Raw genomic sequence first — 19,064 nt, forward strand, 5'->3', positions numbered from 1 at the left:
ATCCATCCCTGGTCTGTGTGACTTCTTAAAGGGAATGGTTGGTGGCAGCTTAGTGTAACTGTGTGACATATCCCAGTAGGTCTGGGTTTGTCACATTGATTGGTGTCCAGCGTGTGGGATACGACTGGTCCAGTTGTCCAGCGGTCCAGCAAAGCCTTGGCAAGTGTGCCCAGAGCAAGGGGGGGTCTAGTCAGGGACAGTCTGAGGCGCGTAGGTAATCTTCTAGGTGTACCTCACGGGGAGGTGCGCTAGTAGAAGAACGTGCCAACTGGGGAGACTTAGATTAAGGTGCTCTGAGGCAGCCTAGTTTTGGCGGGAAAAAGCTGAGGCAAAACTGCGTAGCAACAGCGAGCTAGCTTGCCAGCTGAGAGGCCCAGCAGAGGGGGGTAGGCTCTGACTCGATACTGTTGCAAGTTTAGTGCTGAGGAACAGCAGCAATCTCTAGGGAGAGCTGGTTCTGAGGCAAGAAGGAAAAAAGTGGTCGTTTTATTTTGAGGCTTGACTTTTAAAGCAGCCTGTTCTGAGGGGGGATTATGCCCTTGACTCGAAGCCAGATGGCCGAAATGAGTGAAGTGAAAGACCCCCAGATTGACCAAGGTTCTGAGGATGAATTTGGCTCAGTGCAGGGTGACAGCACAGGAGAGCAGAACCCAGAACTTAGAAAAATACTCCTAGCCCAACAGCATGAACTGAGGATGAGGCAATTTGAAATGGAGGAAAGGGAAAGAGAAGAAAGATTAGAGAGAGAAAGAAGGGAGGAAAGGGAGAAACAGCGGCAATTTGAATTAGAGAGAGAGAGAGAGAGAATGGAGAGGGAAGAAAGAATGGAGAGAGAGAAAATTGCTCTGGAAAAAGAAAGAATGGCGTTTGAATTAAGAAAATTGGAAATAATGAACCAGAACAATAATAACAATAGGGATTCTGAGGGAGGCCAACTGTCTAAGGCTGACCTGAAGAAATTCCCTGTGTACCACAAGGGAGATTGTCCTGAGGTGTTCTTTTCCTTAGTGGAAAGAGCGTTTGTGGACTTCTCAGTGAGGGAAACTGAGAAGATGACCATCATGCGATCTTTAATCAGTGGTAGCCTGGCTGAGGTCTATGCCGAGATGCCTGAGGAACTGATGAAAGATTTTGCAGAGTTTAAGAAACTGGTGTTTGCAAGACATGGGATAAATGCGGAACAGCTGAGACAAAGATTCAGGTCCCTAACCAAGAAGCCAGAGCAGACTTTTACCCAAGTGGGGGCCCAATTGGTGAGGCTGCTTGAGAAATGGCTATCGCAGGAGGGAACAGAGACCTATGAGCAGCTTAAAGATTTGATAGCGCTGGAACAGTTCTATTCAGTCCTGCATGGGGAATTGAAATTCCAGGTGAGGGAAAGGAAACCGAGGTCTGTGGCAGAAGCCGCAGAGACCGCAGATTTTATTTCTCAAATAAGAAAGCCCTTGGGTGAGGGGAAATCTGTAGGTAAACCCAAAGAAACCTACAGCAAGTACTCTCAGGGACCAGGGAAAAGCCAGCAAGGGGGAGGGGCCCATGGTGAAGGGAAGCCCTCAGACATGAAACCAAGACCTCAGATTTTGGAGGGAAAACCAAAACAAGATGAGAGAGAATCAAAATACACCAGAAAATGTTATTTCTGTCAGGGAAAGGGTCATCTAATCTCAGAGTGTGAGAAATTAAAGCAGCTAAAAGGAATGGTGCCTCAGAATTCTAGTGGGACCAAGCCAAAAGCTGTGTTCTGTGTCCAGAAAGAGCAAGGCTCAGTGTCACTGAGGGAGCCTGTTGCCATGGCTACTCAGTCTGGAACAGCTACCGCTGCTGATCAGGCTGAGGAAAATGGTCCTCTTGTGGAGGTAAAACGCTGCTTGCTGGTGAAAACAGATTCTCAGTTGTTTGAGACAGCCGGGGTGGACGTAGGAATACTTGACCGTCAGTATAGGGGGCTGCGGGACACTTGTTCCCAGGTAACCCTGTGCCATCCAGATATCATCCCTAGGGAGTTTATAATCCCAAATGAGAGCATAAAGGTGGCAGGGATTGAGGGGCAGGTAATCTCTCTGCCAGTAGCAGAGGTACCTGTCAACTTTCAAGGCTGGAGGGGAGATTGGCGGCTAGCGATTTCATCGACTCTGCCAGCAGCCGTGCTCGTGGGAAATGACCTGGCTGAACATGTGAAACGGGTGCTAGTGATTACACGCTCACAAGCCACCACAGGGACAGTTCAGGGGGGTAATGATGAGCCAGAGACGGAAGCAGAGGGGAGTTCAGAAGCTGTGGTGGAAACCTTAACCACAGACAGCAGATTTGGACAGGAGCAAAAGGCAGACGCCACTCTCCAAAAGTGTTTTGAACAGGTGACTGACGCCCAGCTAACACCTGAAACCCCAGTGAGATTTCTGGAGAAAAAGGGGATTTTATATAGAGAGACCCTGAGAAATATCTCAAAAGGGGGAGATGGGATCAGAAGTCAGCTGGTGGTACCTGAAAAGTATCGCCCCATGATCTTACAAAGGGGGCACTCTGACATGTTTGCTGCGCACTTAGGGGTGAACAAAACACAGCAGAGAATCACACAGAATTTCTACTGGCCTGACATAGGGAAGCAGATCAGGGAGTTCTGTAAACAATGTGATGTGTGTCAAAGGCAGGGGAATAACCGCGACAGGACCAAAGCAAAGTTGTGCCCTTTGCCTGTGATTGACACTCCGTTCAAATGCATAGGGGTGGATATTGTGGGACCTTTGCCCAAGGCCACAAAGAGGGGGAACAGGTTCATTCTAACAATTGTGGACCATGCCACAAGGTATCCTGAAGCCATACCCTTGACTAACATTGAAACTAACACAGTGGCCGATGCTTTGGTGGGGTATATGTCCAGGATGGGATTTGCCTCAGAGATCATCACAGATTTGGGCGCATCGTTCACATCAAAGCTCATGAAACGCTTATGGCAAATCTGTGGAATTAAGCACAAGGAAACTACTGCTTATCATCCTGAAAGTAATGGGTTAACTGAGAAGTTCAATGGGACTCTAATGCGCATGATTAGGGCTTACTTGGCAGAGAATCCAAACAATTGGGACCAGAAGCTGCAATCCCTTTTGTTTGCTTATCGATCAGTGCCACAAGCCAGTACCGGGTTCAGTCCATTTGAACTTTTATTTGGGAGAAGGGTGAAGGGGCCCCTTGATTTGATCAAACAAAATTGGGAGCAGATCACCCAGGATGACCCACAAGACGTTGTGACATACATAGACACCTTGATGAATGACCTAAGGAGAAATCTAGAGCTGGCAGCAGAAAACCTGCAAGCTCAGAAGGTCAGACAGAAAACATGGTATGACCACAAAGCTAGAGAGAGGCACTTTGACCCAGGGGAGGAAGTGCTTTGGCTTAGGCCCTGCAGAGAGAATAAACTGCAGCTCAAATGGGCAGGACCATATAGGGTCATTTCCAAGATGTCAGACCTGAACTACCTAATAGAGCAGGAGGAGAACCAAGCAAGGAGGGTGGTTCATGTGAATGCCCTAAAACCCTACTACAGAGGGGAACAGAGGGTTCTATTTGCTATAAAAGCAGCTGAGAGTGAGGAAGCTGAATTACCCTTCTGGGAGGGTAGAGGGGAAGTAAAATACAACCCAGAGGAGGTAAAGATCAGTCCTGCACTCACCCAAGACCAGCAGCAAGAACTAAAAATGCTGCTTAGTAAATATCAACAGGTGTTTTCCAACAAGCCGGGGATAGTGAAGGGAGTGATGCATCGGATCCACACAGGGGATGCACCCCCGCAGGCAGTATCCCCATACCGAGTAACGGGACCCTATAGGGACAAGGTGCGGAAGGAGCTGGACGAGATGCTGAGGGAGAACATAATCGTCCCCTCTTCTAGTCCTTGGTCCTCTCCGATAGTCCTTGTGGACAAGCCTGATGGGAGCATTAGGTTTTGTGTTGATTACAGGAAATTAAACCGTGTAACCACTCCTGATGCCTACCCAATGCCCAGGCTAGACAACCTGATTGAAACCATAGGGGGTTGTCGGTTCATCTCATCATTGGACCTGGTAAAGGGATATTGGCAATTAAGAATTGATCCCAGGGATCAAGAAAAAACTGCCTTTTGCAGCCCTTTTGGTCTCTATGAGTTTCGAGTCCTGAGCTTTGGTCTCAGAAATGCACCAGCCACATTCCAAAGGCTGATGGACCAGACCTTGGCAGGGCTCAGTGACTTTACAGTGGCCTACATTGACGACATAGGGATCTTCAGTAATACCTGGGAAGATCACCTGATACACCTGGAGTTAGTGCTGCAGAGGTTAAGTGCAGCAGGGCTAACAGTAAAGGCCAGCAAGTGTCAGCTGGGTAGCCCAGAAATAAAATACTTGGGTCACATGGTAGGGGGAGGAATGATAAAACCCCTGGAGGCCAAAATAGAAGCAGTTCGTGATTGGCCTAGACCCAACACCAAGAAAAAAGTCAAATCATTTCTTGGGTTGGTAGGCTACTACAGAAAGTTCATCCCGAGGTTTAGCGAGATTGCGGCTCCGCTGACCGATCTGACGAGGAAGAAGGCTGATGACCGCATCCCGTGGACCAGCGACTGTGAGGCGGCGTTCCAGAGGTTGAAGGAGGCGTTAATCAACTATCCTGTCCTGCGTGCTCCAGACTTCGACCGGGAGTTCATCATCTACACCGATGCGTCTAACAGCGGGGTAGGAGCAGTTCTGTGCCAGGAGGATGAGAATGGTGACCAGCATCCAGTATCCTACCTGAGTAGGAAACTTCAAAAAGGTGAGAGACATTTGGCAACCGTGGAGAAGGAGTGTTTGGCCATAGTCTACGCGATCCAGAAGGCCAAGCCTTACATCTGGGGAAGACATTTTATTCTGTGTACTGACCATTCACCACTGCAATGGTTAAAGACAATGAAAACCCACAATAGCAAACTTATGAGGTGGGCTTTAAACCTACAGGACTATGACTTTGAAGTGAAGGTGGTCAGAGGGTCAGTGAACTGTGTTGCTGACGCCTTATCAAGAAGACCTGAAGAATGAAGACGGCGAAAGAACATGGACTATGTGTATATAATGATGACAAATGTTTAAATGCATAATTGCTATGGTTTAACTTAGAATGTAAGTATAAGTAAGTATTATATGGTATGTATAACTGTTGTTGTATGTTTTATTCAGGTTGTTTTTTGGTGAAAAGCACCTTAGCTTTCCCCCTACAAAACAACTTATAAAGAGGGGAGGTGTTACATACAGCACTGATGTTACCTGTCTGTCATGGGTTTGGAGGGAAAGTTCCATCCTATGGGGAGTGGAAGGCGGGACATCAGGAGGAGGGGCTGTACTGTATAAATATGTGATGCCTGTGTGGTGAAAGTGAGACACTGTGAGACACTGGGTTGTGACGAAGCAGCAGCTGGGAAGAAGAAGCTGTTGTGGGAGTCTGTGTGTCAGACAGGGTACTACTGTGTGTCAGAGTACCAACCTGATAGGTTCAGGTGTCTGTTGGTTAGCCAGAACTGATAGGTTCAGGGTCTGTGCTTCAAGTTAAGGGTTCTGGGTGAACCAAACTGTATGCTTGTATGTGTGAGAATAAGCCACGTTACTTTATCTTATTTACCTGATTGTTTATTTTTCCCTGTGTGTATTTAAAATAAACCTTATTCTTTTTATTGTTTGAAAAATCCATCCCTGGTCTGTGTGACTTCTTAAAGGGAATGGTTGGTGGCAGCTTAGTGTAACTGTGTGACATATCCCAGTAGGTCTGGGTTTGTCACATAGATCTCTGGTTTTCGCCTTTCTATTATTTTCCTCTATATCTTTGCATTATTCATTTAAGAAGGCCCTCTTGTCTAGCCTTCCTATTATTTGGAAATCTGCATTCAGTTTTCTGGAGCTTTCCCTATCTCCCTTGCATTTTGTTTCCCTTCTCTTGTCTGCTATTTGTAAGGTCTCGTTGGACAGCCACTTTGCTTTCTTGCATTTTCTTTCCTTTGAGATGGGATGGAGGCAGTGACAGATTTTACTTTCTTGGGCTCCATGATTACTGCAGATGGAGACAGCAGCCACAAAATTAAAAGATGCCTGCTTCTTGGGAGGAAAGCAATGACAAGCCTTGACAGCATCTTAAAAAGCAGAGACATCACCTTGCCAACAAAAATCCACATAGTCAAAGCTATGTTTTTTCCTGTAGTGATGTATGGAAGTGGGACCTGGACCACAGAGAAAGCTGACCGCCGAAGAATTGATGCTTTTGAATTGTGGTGCTGGAGGAGAATCTTGAGAGTCTCCTGGACTGCAAGGAGAACAAACCTATCCATTCTAAAGGAAATCAAACCTGAGTGCTCATTGGAAGGACAGATCCTGAAGCTGAGGCTCCAATACTTTGGCCATCTTATGAGAAGACTCCTTGGAAAAGACCTTGATGTTGGGAAAGTGTGAAAGCAAGAGGAGAAATGGACGACAGAGTGGTTGGACAGTGTCATCGAAGTGGCCAACATGAATTTGACACAACTCTGGGAGGCAGTGGAGGATAGGAGGGCCTGGCGTGCTCTGGTCCATGGGGTCGCGAGGGGTCGGACATGACTAAATGACAACAATGGGATGGTTTTTGTTGCTGCTTCCTGTATAATGTTACGAGCCTCCATCCATAGTTCTTCAGGCACTTTGTCCACCAAATCTAGTTCCTTAAATCTACAGAATCAAGTAGACCCTATTATACCAGTGATTTCTCCAATGCATGCCAGAACTTAATGAACCCAATCACTAACACAGAGTTTAAAAAATATCAACCTAAATACTGAACAAAGATTCATAATATTCTTCCATTTCTAGATACTGCTCATCACCTAGAAAGCACAAGGCTATCCCATAAAGACTAAATGTATAGTTATGCATTTTCAATTCATCATATAGGGAAACAAGCGCTACTGCAAAAACATCAACATAAGTTCCATTCGCTCACCAGGAACAGCTAATGAAGCTTGGAAGCTACATGTCCAACATTTGAACTAATTCCAAAGTCAAAGTTTGGTTTTGTAAATGAACTTTTAAATGTGTATTTTCAAAAGAAGCATTTAATATGCCACTTAACAAGGTAGCAAACAAACAAACAAAAGTATATCAGGCAAAATCCAAATTTTTGTTGCTGGCTGTACTGGGCCGTCCAAGTAGCACCTGTCCACACAGTTCCAGAACTGCTCCCTGACAACTCACTCCCAAAATAGATAGCCCTCTCCTTTGGCCTGTTTTATCCATCCTCTCCCTATCAACTTTACTCTTTCCTCCCTTATTTTAGCTATACATGGAGCATAGAGGGGTGGAGACTGACCAAAAGAAAAACACCCCTAAGGAGAACATCATTAAATTACATGCACACACAAAGTGGGTGGACATTAGGATACTTTCTTTATTCATATCAGAGCAATGCACAGTTTAAAATTATGGGTGTACACGAATGCAGGATGCAGAGATAATCTGGGATGCTGTACCAGTAGCATGAGTGCAAGGAAAGTTGAACAAATGCTTAGGGTGGACAGGCTATAACTTGCATCTATGCAATTTCAAAAGCAACTCTGAAAGAACTGGTACAGTATGTGTCCTTTTCTGCTTTGCCCTTCCCTTGTAAACCTTGTTCAGCTTGTTCTGGGAGTATACAGAAGAAGAATCAGTAAGAGCATTTAAAGCATGCCAGTAACTTGCTCTTTGTCTGACCTGCTGTGACCTCAAATGCAATTCCACAAGTGGGACTATAAAAAGGCTCAAAGAAAACACAATACAGTTTTTATCTACTTCATAACAAGACTGTCATAACCCAAGAAAGAATATTTACCAGAGATAGCATTTTTACAAGCACAGTTTGCCATTTCACGAGGCCCATGTTTCATAAAAATGTATGCACTTCCAGCAGAAGTCTTGTAAGCTTTAATTCATTAAAAACCTGAATGTAAAATCTGTCCGGGCGGTATTAAAGAAATACCAGTTGCAATTTAGATTAAAACAAATGGATTGAAAACTGATTTATGTACATATATTGCAATGTTTTATGTTTTGAAGTAAAGCCTGTTCAAAGATCAGGCCTTAATAATGTAGCTGCTATTAAGATAAAAAATAACAGCAGTACGTTCTGGCAAATATTCATTTCATTTATCATAGAAGGGCACTTACAACTAACACCATCATATACAAGATTAATGCCATAATTTTAAGCACATTAAGTTAGAACTAAGCTCTATTGGAATCAAATATACTTGCTACCAGGAAAATATGTTTAGAATGGAGGTATTTAAAGAGTATAATACCGAATAGTATTGCTCTAAGGACAGTTGTAAAGAAAATTACATTTTTAGCAGTTTCAGCTCTGAGACAATTTGCTGTCCAAACATATTTAGAAAATAAAAGCTGTCACAATATGTGCCAGAGAAAGGTGTAAACTGTCTACCACTGTCTACCCATCGACTGAAGTATTACCTACCTCATCACAATGCTTCATTTTATTCTGCAGATTCATTCCTATCTATACTAGTAATGCATTATGTCAATATGTTTGTATAAAATGGCAAAGTATTAGAGCCAAAGTGAGGGAGGGTGGGAGGAAAGAAAGAAAGAAAGAAAGAAAGAAAGAAAGAAAGAAAGAAAGAAAGAAAGAAAGAAAGAAAGAAAGAAAGAAAGAAAGAAAGAAAGAAAGAAAGAAAGAAAGAAAGAAGTCAAGGTGTAGAACATAAGTTATAGAAAATATGAAAAGTACCCTTAGTAGAATTTACAAGTTGCATTACAAGTTACAAGTAGGATTAGTAGAAATTACAAATAGAACAGGCTTTGAAGTGTATTTCAAAACTTGTCATCAAGTAAAGGTTGTACAAAACATCAGGAGAAGCAAATAATTCAGAATTTGGGCCAAATGGTTCATGAACCTAGACTGGCAACAAAGCAAAATGCAGTACAGATTCCACATAAGGCAGAAGGAACAAATGTATTCATTTTGCAGTCTCTTCTGCTCTGCAGAGTAATCACTCAATAAGTTCTGTACCTGCTTTCAGAAATACCATAATTCTTCATCTGGGATAAATTCTGCTGCCATAGGAATAGTCTTCTCCACAAAACTGAGTCTCAGTAAGGATTCCATCTCTTTCATATCATAGGTATGCCTGCTATTTTGGCTGTAATTCACTGATTAGCTTTGTAGGTCACCAACATTTATTTTCTTTTTTACTATATAAAGGCTGAGATTTTGCTCCATATTTTTTGTCTACAAGCTCACAAAGAGGTCTTGTTTCACCCAAGTGATACTAGCAAATGGGGGAGGTTGGCAACCTTTCGTCTACAAAGGGAGAGAGACAGCAAAGTGAACAGCATTGTCATTTCTGGCTCATGTAGAATCAAAACTTCATATTGCTTTGTTGGCACTCAGGATTCATGGGAAAAATATGGCAGATAACAGAAGAAATGGAATGAATATACATGAAAGAGAATGTGATTTTAACAATACTGTATGTGTAATTTGACCATCGAACATATATAAAGCACCCAAAGTAGCTAATGCAATTTTTCTGAAAAATACAGACCATGTCCACAAACTTACAATCATAAGGAGAAAAACATTTTACGAAAGGAAAGATGCAGAAACAGGAGGAAACCAAAATCAGGGATCAGTTTTAACAGGAGGCTAGAATTTGTTCATTTGAACTCATTGGCAGTATAGTCAAGACATTTAGAAGAAAGTAGCATTTCTACAACAAAATAAACCCTACTGGAATGCACTGTCACATAAAACACACCTCACTTCAGTCTTCTGTGTTGCTAAAAACCTACTTCAGAGATAATAAAAATAATAATAATTTTAGAACTACAAAGCTGAAAGAGATACTATGGATAATCAAGTTCAGCCCTTTTCAAGGCGGCACAGTAGAGAGAATCAAACTCCCAACATCTGGCTCTGCAGCCAGATACCTAAACCACTGAGCTATCTAGCAGTTCTTTTCTCAGCTCTACAGAGCAGCTTTTTAAGATCCAGGGTGAGCCAGAGGAAGGAGGGGGACTGTCATTTTTGGAGGAACAGACTGATTTGATAGAAGTTTGGCATGTGACACCCAATGCTGTGGTTTTTTTAAAAAAAGGCCTAAAGCAGAAAAAAAGGCTTAACAATTCATGTAAGCCACCCCGAGTAGACATGGTCTAGAGGGGCAGGGTAAAAATCAAATAAATAAATAAATATAAATAAATAAATAAATGTAATCCTGCCTAGTGGAAGAAAATCTTCAAATAATTTTCACTTACAAGAACAAAATTACCTGCTCAGTCGAATCAGGCTGTTCCTCTAGAAATAACAAGCAAGGATTTACCTCTGCAATTGACTTGCAGAAAATATCCATACTGGGCAGCTGTTGCCAGTCAGTGCCAACAATCACTACACACAAAATCACTACACACAAAAGACCAGCTAACGACACCCATCAACGACAGTGACAGATAATCTCTTCTCTTTAGCACAGCAATACACCCACAACAAGACACACTAATCACCCATCTACAGAAAAAGACAAAAGCCTATCTCACAGCCATAAATACTGCACTCCCAAGCCAACTACACCAGAGCACAGAGTGCCATCCTCTGAAGATGCCGGCACAGAGACTGGTGAAATGTTAGGAAGAACAACCTTCAGAACATGGCCAAACAACCCGAATAACCCACAACAACCAGTGCCAACAATACTGATGAGATGAACCACTAGTTTATGAGAGCAGCAGTCCTCTACATCAGGTACTGGGAACTTTTAGTCCTCCTGATTTTTCAGTACAGCTCCCACAGAGGAATTATATCAGAAAGATTTGGATATCCCGGACAACCCAGACAATGTAGTTGCTGACCTTGAGCCAGACATCCTGGAGAGTGAAGTCAAGTGGGCCTTAGAAAGCCTGGCTAACAACAAGGCCAGTGGAGGTGATGGCATTCCAGTTGAACTATTTAAAATCTTGAAAGATGATGCTGTTAAGGTGCTACATTCAATATGCCAGCAAGTTTGGAAAACTCAACAGTGGCCAGAAGATTGGAAAAGATCAGTCTACATCCCAATCCCAAAGAAAGGCAGTGCCAGAGAATGCTCCAACTACCGTACAATTGCACTCATTTCGCACGCTAGCAAGGTTATGCTCAAAATCCTACAAGGTAGGCTTCAGCAGTATGTGGACCGAGAACTCCCAGAAGTACAAGCTGGATTCCGAAGAGGCAGAGGAATTCGAGACCAAATTGCTAACTTGCGCTGGATTATGGAGAAAGCCAGAGAGTTCCAGAAAAATATCTACTTCTGCTTCATTGACTATGCGAAAGCCTTTGACTGTGTGGACCACAGCAAACTATGGCAAGTTCTTAAAGAAATGGGAGTGCCTGACCACTTTATCTGTCTCCTGAGAAACCTATATGTGGGACAGGAAGCAACAGTTAGAACTGGTCATGGAACAACTGAGTGGTTCAAAATTGGGAAAGGAGTACGGCAAGGCTGTATATTGTCCCCCAGCTTATTTAACTTATATGCAGAATACATCATGCGGAAGGCTGGACTGGAAGAAACCCAAGCCGGAATTAAGATTGCTGGAAGAAATATCAACAACCTCCGATATGCAGATGATACCACTCTGATGGCAGAAAGTGAGGAGGAATTAAAGAACCTTGTAATGAGAGTGAAAGAGGAAAGTGCAAAAAACGGTCTGAAACTCAACATCAAAAAAACTAAGATCATGGCCACTGGTCCCATCACCTCCTGGGAAATAGATGGGGAAGATATGGAGGCAGTGTCAAATTTTATCTTCCTGGGCTCCATGATCACTGCAGATGGAGACAGCAGCCCTGAAATTAAAAGACGCCTTCTTCTTGGGAGGAAAGCGATGACAAATCTTGACAGCATCTTGAAAAGCAGAGACATCACCTTGCCAACAAAAGTCCGAATAGTCAAAGCTATGGTTTTTCCTGTCGTGATGTATGGAAGTGAGAGCTGGACCATAAAGAAAGCAGACCGCCGAAGAATTGATGCCTTTGAATTGTGGTGCTGGAGGAGGCTCTTGAGAATCCCCTGGACTGCAAGGAGAACAAACCTATCAGTTCTAAAGGAAATCAACCCTGAATGCTCACTTGAAGGACAGATCCTGAAGCTGAGGCTCCAGTACTTTGGCCATCTCATGAGAAGAAAAGAGTCCTTGGAAAAAACCTTGATGTTAGGAAGGTGTGATGGCAAGAGGAGAAGGGGACGACCGAGGATGAGATGGCTGGACAGTGTCTGCGAAGCAACCAACATGAACCTGACACAACTCCGGGAGGCAGTAGAAGACAGGAGGGCCTGGCGTGCTCTGGTCCATGGGGTCACGAAGAGTCGGACACGACTAAACGACTAAACACCCACAGTCTGGCAACATTAAATGGCGGCCAACTTAGCTGGAGGCCAAGGCATGTGAATGAGCAAAGGTTTCTTACTCTGCTTCATTGGGAATAAGTCTCATCAAACTCATAGGGTCACATTGAGTGTTCTATAGTGTGTTTTCCATAGGATGTTTAAGCTGTGGTCGTGTCCAAACAACAATTCAGAACAAGGATGGTACAATGTCTGTGTTTTGATTATAATGGTCATAATACAACATCTTTTCAAAGGTAGGTTACTTTAAAAACCAGGTAAGGCAAACCACTAGCAAATCCAAATATCACCCCTTTTATATTAAACATATATCATATTTTACTGTATTGTAAATACTGAGCCATAGATTATTTTCATCACTACTATGACTAGAACTAATACTTTAAAATGAACTAACAGCTAACTACAAATTGAGGTATAGTGCTACTAAAGAATACTGTATTCCTTCTAAATTAACTCAGATTCAACAGCACAAATGTTATCTAATCCACTTAGAACAGTAAATTGAGAAACCTACATTCCCTTTGATAACAGGAAATGATTGGTTTGTATTTGTGCTCTGAATGATTTATTTTCTCTAGCACAATAATTTTGAAAACACTTTGTTAATCCTGGCAAATATATAATATGAAAATGTAGAGGATTACTGTAGTGAGATAAGGTAGACATATTCATTTTAATTAAATTAATCTTTCACTATGGTGAACACTTTAAATGACTCTATTTCTCAAAACGAAAGTTATGATATTCCTATATTATGGAAAAGAGTTGTGGAGGAGATAAACAATATAAGCAGAGCTGAAGGATCTATGAAACATCATTATAGTACAGTGGGCCTCCTTCTGAACTTTCTGCAGGTACGGGGAAGATTAAGCTTCCAAATATTGTTGATTTTCAACTCCTACCACAACTCATCATCTGTCCTAGATGGAACTGATGCAAGCCACACAGTAATGGTCAAAAGCATCTGGTCACAAATTCCATCACCCCAATATAGGAGCAGTTAGAGTAAATAGTTAATGGGTACCTGCTGCTTCTACCTCCCACCCCTTGAATACCAGACTTTCTAGGTAAATAAGAAGTAGTGACAAGTTATCCCAGACTTTCCTTCTCCTTCAGTACCATATTTCAAATGAATAATTTTGTTTTTTCTGTCAGTCTTTTTCACTGTCCCACTTTCACACCCATGCATAGTAAATGGAAAAACCAGAGTGTGATGATCTCAGTCTTCGGCTCCAGTGACACATCCTTACACTTGATGACACTAATAGCTTCATTGCTGCTCTTCTGAGTCTCAGCTGCCTTCTTGTGGTTCTTGACCACAGTCTCCATTTGGATTGAAGATTGAATTAAGGCATACAAATTCTTTAACTATTTCAATTTGTTCATGATCAACATTAAAGTTGTGTAGTTCTTCTGTAGTCATGATTTTTGTCTTCATGTTCAACTGCGATCCTGCTTTAGTACTTTCTTCTCTCGTTTTCATCAGAAGTTGTTTCAAGTCATTGTTGCTTTCTGCCAGTAAGATCGTGTAATCTGCATATCTTAAATTATTGATGTTTCTTCCACCAATTTTTACTCCTCTGACATCTAAATCTGGTCCTGCTTTCTATATGATAGATTTCGTGTACAGCTTGAACAGATAGGTAGATGAAATGCACCCTTGTCTGACATCTTTGCCTATAGGAAACCATGATGTCTCTCCAAATTCTGATTCTTTTTTCAAATTTTCCTCCTTATAAGGGTAGGGCAGGGTAGGGGGTAACTGGGGTAAGGATACCTTTGGACGGGGTGGATTTGAACATACACATTACAACTCAGTATTTTTCATAATAACTCTATATATTCCCTTATAAGAATAATTCCACATATCATACAGAAATATATACAATGCGTAAGAGGGAAAACCAAATTCAGACAAGTATTTTGTAATTCCCATTATTAATTGTGTTGCTGGTAATGTTTATCCAACATTTAAACTAACTCTTCTGAAGCTATGACTGTATATCAGCCTACCATTCTATCTGCTTTGTAGCCATGCATATAGCGGCAACCAAGTTTCCTGGTGATCCTTCTTCTTTTTTGCATTCATCCAATCTGACAGTATATCCATTTCTGCGGTTTCAAGTATTTTTCCTGTCAGTTCTTCTATTTGTGGTGTTCTAGGCTCCTTCCAGTATTTCGCAAAAACTATTTTTGCCGCTGTTATAATATGAATAGTTAGGAATGCTTTTTCAGACTCTAGTGTATTAGGCAAGATGTTTAATTTAAAAAATTATGGTATCGTCGGTATTAAAGTTTCTAATATCTCTTGTAGTATCTGGTTCACTTTACTCCAATATTTATGGGTGTCTTTGCACAGCCACCACTTGTGGTAAAATGTTCCTTCTTTCTGTTTACGTTTCCAGCATACATTTGAGAACTGGATGCTTATTTTAGCCAGAGTTGTGGGGGTCATGTACCATCTGTAGAACATTTTATATATATTCTCCTTGAATACAGTAGATTTAGTTAATTTTAATATTGTTTTCCAAATTTGTTCCCATTGATTTAGTTCAATATTGTGTCCTACATTCTGAGCCCATTTGATCATACATGCCTTTACTACTTTATCTTGTGTTTCAAAGTCTAACAGGAAATTATATAACTTAATGCATTTTCTCTCCGATTCTAAAAGAATTCTGTCAAAAGGGGTGTTTTCTAGGTAAAAGCCCTGTTGCTTATCTTTAGCATACCTTGATATTAGTTGTGATCATGCCCACCAATCCATTTAAATATCTTTATCTACTAGCTCTTGCTGTGTTTTGATAGAACCATCAATATTTAAAACCTCACTATATCTTACAATTTTCTTATTTTTTCTCAGATGTGGTATAGCAAATGCTTCAATTGGCATTACCCAGTGTGGTATTTTGATATACATTTGATTTTTCACTTTATTCCACATCAACACAAGTGCCTTCCTTAGTATATGGTTGTTGAATTGTTTGAAATCCTCCATTCTATTATACCATATGAATGCATGCCTGCCCCATTTCATATCATGTCCTTCTAATTTCAAAACCTCGTGTTTTCAAATGTTATCCACTCTTTAATCCATATCAATGCAGATGCCCTGTAGTAGAGAAGCCAATTCGGGAGGCCCATTCCTCCTCTTACTTTTAGGTCTTGCAGATGTTTGATTTTAATTCTGGGTCTTTTTCTTCTGCTAAATAAATTTAGAAATGCATTTTTCAAGCTTCTTAAATATTGTTTGTTTGAAAACAATTGGAATTGTTTGAAAAAGAAATATGAGTTTTGGTAAAATGTTCATTTTAATTGTAGCAATTCTGCCCATCATTGCCAATTGTAGATTTATCCAGCTAGATAGGTCTTTCTTAATTTCCTCTATCAGTTTTAAATAATTATCTTTCAGAAGAGTACTTGTTTTCTTTGTGAAAATTATGCCCAAGTATTTTACTTTCAATGTATTCTTGAAGGCTTTCACAGCCGGGATCTAATGGTTGTTGTGGGTTTTTCGGGCTCTTTGGCCGTGTTCTGAAGGTTGTTCGTCTTGATGTTTTGCCAGTCTCTGTGGCCAGCATCTTCAGAGGACTGGAGTAGGAACTCTGTCAAATCCATAAACATCATTTCTTTTGTTAATAAGGAAGACTGAGTTTCTTGCATCAGTCTCAGTGGTGTAGTTTCTGGTGCTGGACTTCCTTTCCCCACCTTAGGTTTTGCAGCCATTTTTTAAATAAAAACCTTCATATGGCAATTCTTCAATATTCTTCACTGATACCTGCTTTTCCCCCTCTCCCTTCTTGTTTAGATTTAAGTAATCTAGTATATTAAGGATGTATACATATAAAGAGATGTAAGAACAGCCAACAAACTCAGTCACAACTCAATCAGCCAACCGATGAAGATCACCCAGTATGCACTAAATCGAACAAAGAGTCAGTGTTATTAATAAAGAGGGAAGCTTTCTTTGATCACTCCTACCCAGGGAGAACGTATCCTAGGTATAATAAATATACAGTAGTCAATGTTGCACTGTTGATCCACTTCAAGATGTCTATTTATGTCTAGATTTGAGAAGGTAAAAAAGAAAAAGAGAGAGAAAAGGGCAAAAGCCAGCTAATTCAGCATTCTGGGCAGCTTTCCAGACCTTGAGTAGAAGGAGATAAGATAAGGTATTGTGGAATAGAAGTTCCTGAGAAAAAAGAAAGAAAAAAATATATCTTCCAGCGGTGCCACAGAGTTCCAGAAACAGCAGGAAAATTATAATAATAAACCCAAAAAACTATTTTTCAAGCTCCTCCCCCACCCACTCTCAACAAAAGAAATAAAATCAAGAAGAAAAAAGTTAAACTCCAATCTGTTCCCTTGTGTAATCCATAAAGGTATCGCTTCGATTATAAGCAGCCTTCATTTTCTACTTTCATCTCTATACCGGACATGTTGGTTTCTTCCAGCATGAATAAACTTCAAGTGGGTGTAGGCACATTCCAAACGGTTAGTATTGTGAAATTATTCAGTAATATTTAGTAGTACCAAACAGGACTCTAAAGGGGAAATTTGCAGACAAATAGTTTAAGAGTTCATCACACTAAAATCTCTTTTAACAAGCTTCTGTGTTCCCTCCTGTCTTCTTCAGCTGCCCGCTTCTTCACTATTCAGTCTTCCAGCCTACTACTCCCACCTATCCTCATATATCGTAGTAGCTTTCTAAGTGTTCAGCTCAGATATAATATTGAAATAGATTTGCTTACAATGGTGTCTGTAGATCTAGGATATAATTGTGTGTCTGTTCTCCTCCAGCCTTCTGGACTGCGTCAGTTTTACAGACCTGTATGGAGTCCTGCCAAAGAGAATGCCAATCTTCTGGGATAGGGAGGTAGCGTCCAGCTCCCCCAACTTTCTCAGACAGCACTTCTCTTCTTTGGAATGTATTTTCCTCTCCTGGAAAATTTAATTAGGCTATCTCAAGCCTACAGAACCTCCATCAGTGGTTACAATTGAGAAAGAGCTCCCAATTTGCAACCTCCATCCATCTTGGCCCTGCCTCCCTCCTCCAAATTCTGATTCTGTCCTAACAGTGCCTCCCCCCCCCCCACAATACAGGTTACACATCGAGACAATCAAGTGCTGAGGCATACTCATTTCTTTCAAAACAATTCATAGCCTCTCATGATCTGCACAATCAAAGAAAGAGATCACATTGATAGGTGGCCAGTTTAGGTTTCCTTTGGAGGGAACTCCACAGCCTGGGAATGAACCCCAATGAAATCCTCTCTTGTGTCCCTGTCAAATGCATCTCAGGGTGGTAGGATAATGCAAATCACTACCCACAAAATTCAGGCAGGAATGGGTAACAATAGCTTGAACACAGCCTCGCTCACATTTCATTACTGCAAAAAAACAAAACAAAATGAAAACAAACCCTTGCATATGAAAGCACTTCCCCTTTAAAACAAGATGCAAGCATAGTCACTGTCCTGGAAGCTCTTGGGAGGCTTCAAAATACTGATTCAAAATACTGATTTTTATTGCCAAGCCACCAAATTTCAGTAGTGCATGACCATGCTGCAGCTCCCGCAGATTCTGGGAAGGGGGAAGTGTCCTCTGGATCTGCAGAGCCTATATATGTTTGTTCTAATTTTAGGACAGATTCTAATCCTCATGCAGCTGGAAGTACCATAAGAAAATATGTAATGGAGTAAAATGTGATGCTTGTTTAGACTTGTTAAAAAAAGAAAACTAAGCTATGTAAATGTACATACTTCAACAAACACACAATATATAAAATACCCTTTAGAAAAAAGACATAAAACATGCAACTACCTTGCTTTTGTTTCAGTGGAAGCCAGAAAACAGAATCCTTGCTGGAATGGTGGAACACAGATACACTGGGATGATGCATGACGTGTTCCGGATCTAGTGAAAAAGAAAAAGAGAAAAAGAAAAGAAAAGAAAGTTTTCTTACATTTCAATGTCACATTCAAGGAAAGGAATTCACTAGAGGTTGAAATGTGATCAAAGGACTTTTTAAATATAAGAACTGATGAATGCTCTTCAAAGTATACTTTGAAATGGGAGATGGCATTTTTTCAAAGGTCTCTGCATTTTAATCTCTCTCTCCTTTGCATGCCAAAAATGACTATAGATACTCATGAAATCCTATTAAACATATTTGGAACGAAGTACAGATTATTCACCCCACCCTAACGAAAGCCAAAGTTTTGGGGAAACTACTGCACTAGAACCTTGAAAGGAGCCATTCTACTTACATTTAGAAATACCTCAATCATACAAAGCAAATTATGCTTTCCTGTGATGTTTTCATAAACATAATTATCAGGAACTACCATTTTACAATTCTTTTGCTGCATTCCTGGTAGAAATTTTAAATTATTCTTACTTCATTTAGATGTTGAATTTGGTTGGATGTTGACTATGCAATATGTAGGGTCACAATATTAATCTGATTTGTTTCCTGAAGTTGGGGGCAGAAATGCTATAGAAACTAATATAGTCATAGAAAGAAATGGGAAAGACAAATGAAGCAAAACTAAACACCCATGCAAAGCAGGTTGAGGAATCCTAGTACCTTAATAATCTACAGAGGGTTGATTGCTTGTGTTTTTATACTACAAATCTCAGAAGTCCC

General features: G+C 41.1%; 1 protein-coding gene across 1 annotated transcript in view; it reads right to left on the bottom strand.

The window, feature by feature from the left end:
- Positions 1 to 19,064, bottom strand: part of CFAP47 (cilia and flagella associated protein 47) — a 326,940-nt gene that overhangs the window by 51,325 nt on the left and 256,551 nt on the right. Inside the window, exon 57 of the mRNA XM_072994251.2 lies at positions 18,239 to 18,331. Coding sequence (XP_072850352.2) covers positions 18,239 to 18,331 — 93 coding nt within the window. The remainder of the gene's footprint in view (positions 1 to 18,238; positions 18,332 to 19,064) is intronic.

The sequence above is a fragment of the Pogona vitticeps genome, chromosome 3, assembly GCF_051106095.1.
Source record: "Pogona vitticeps strain Pit_001003342236 chromosome 3, PviZW2.1, whole genome shotgun sequence".
NCBI classification, from domain to species: Eukaryota; Metazoa; Chordata; class Lepidosauria; order Squamata; family Agamidae; genus Pogona; species Pogona vitticeps.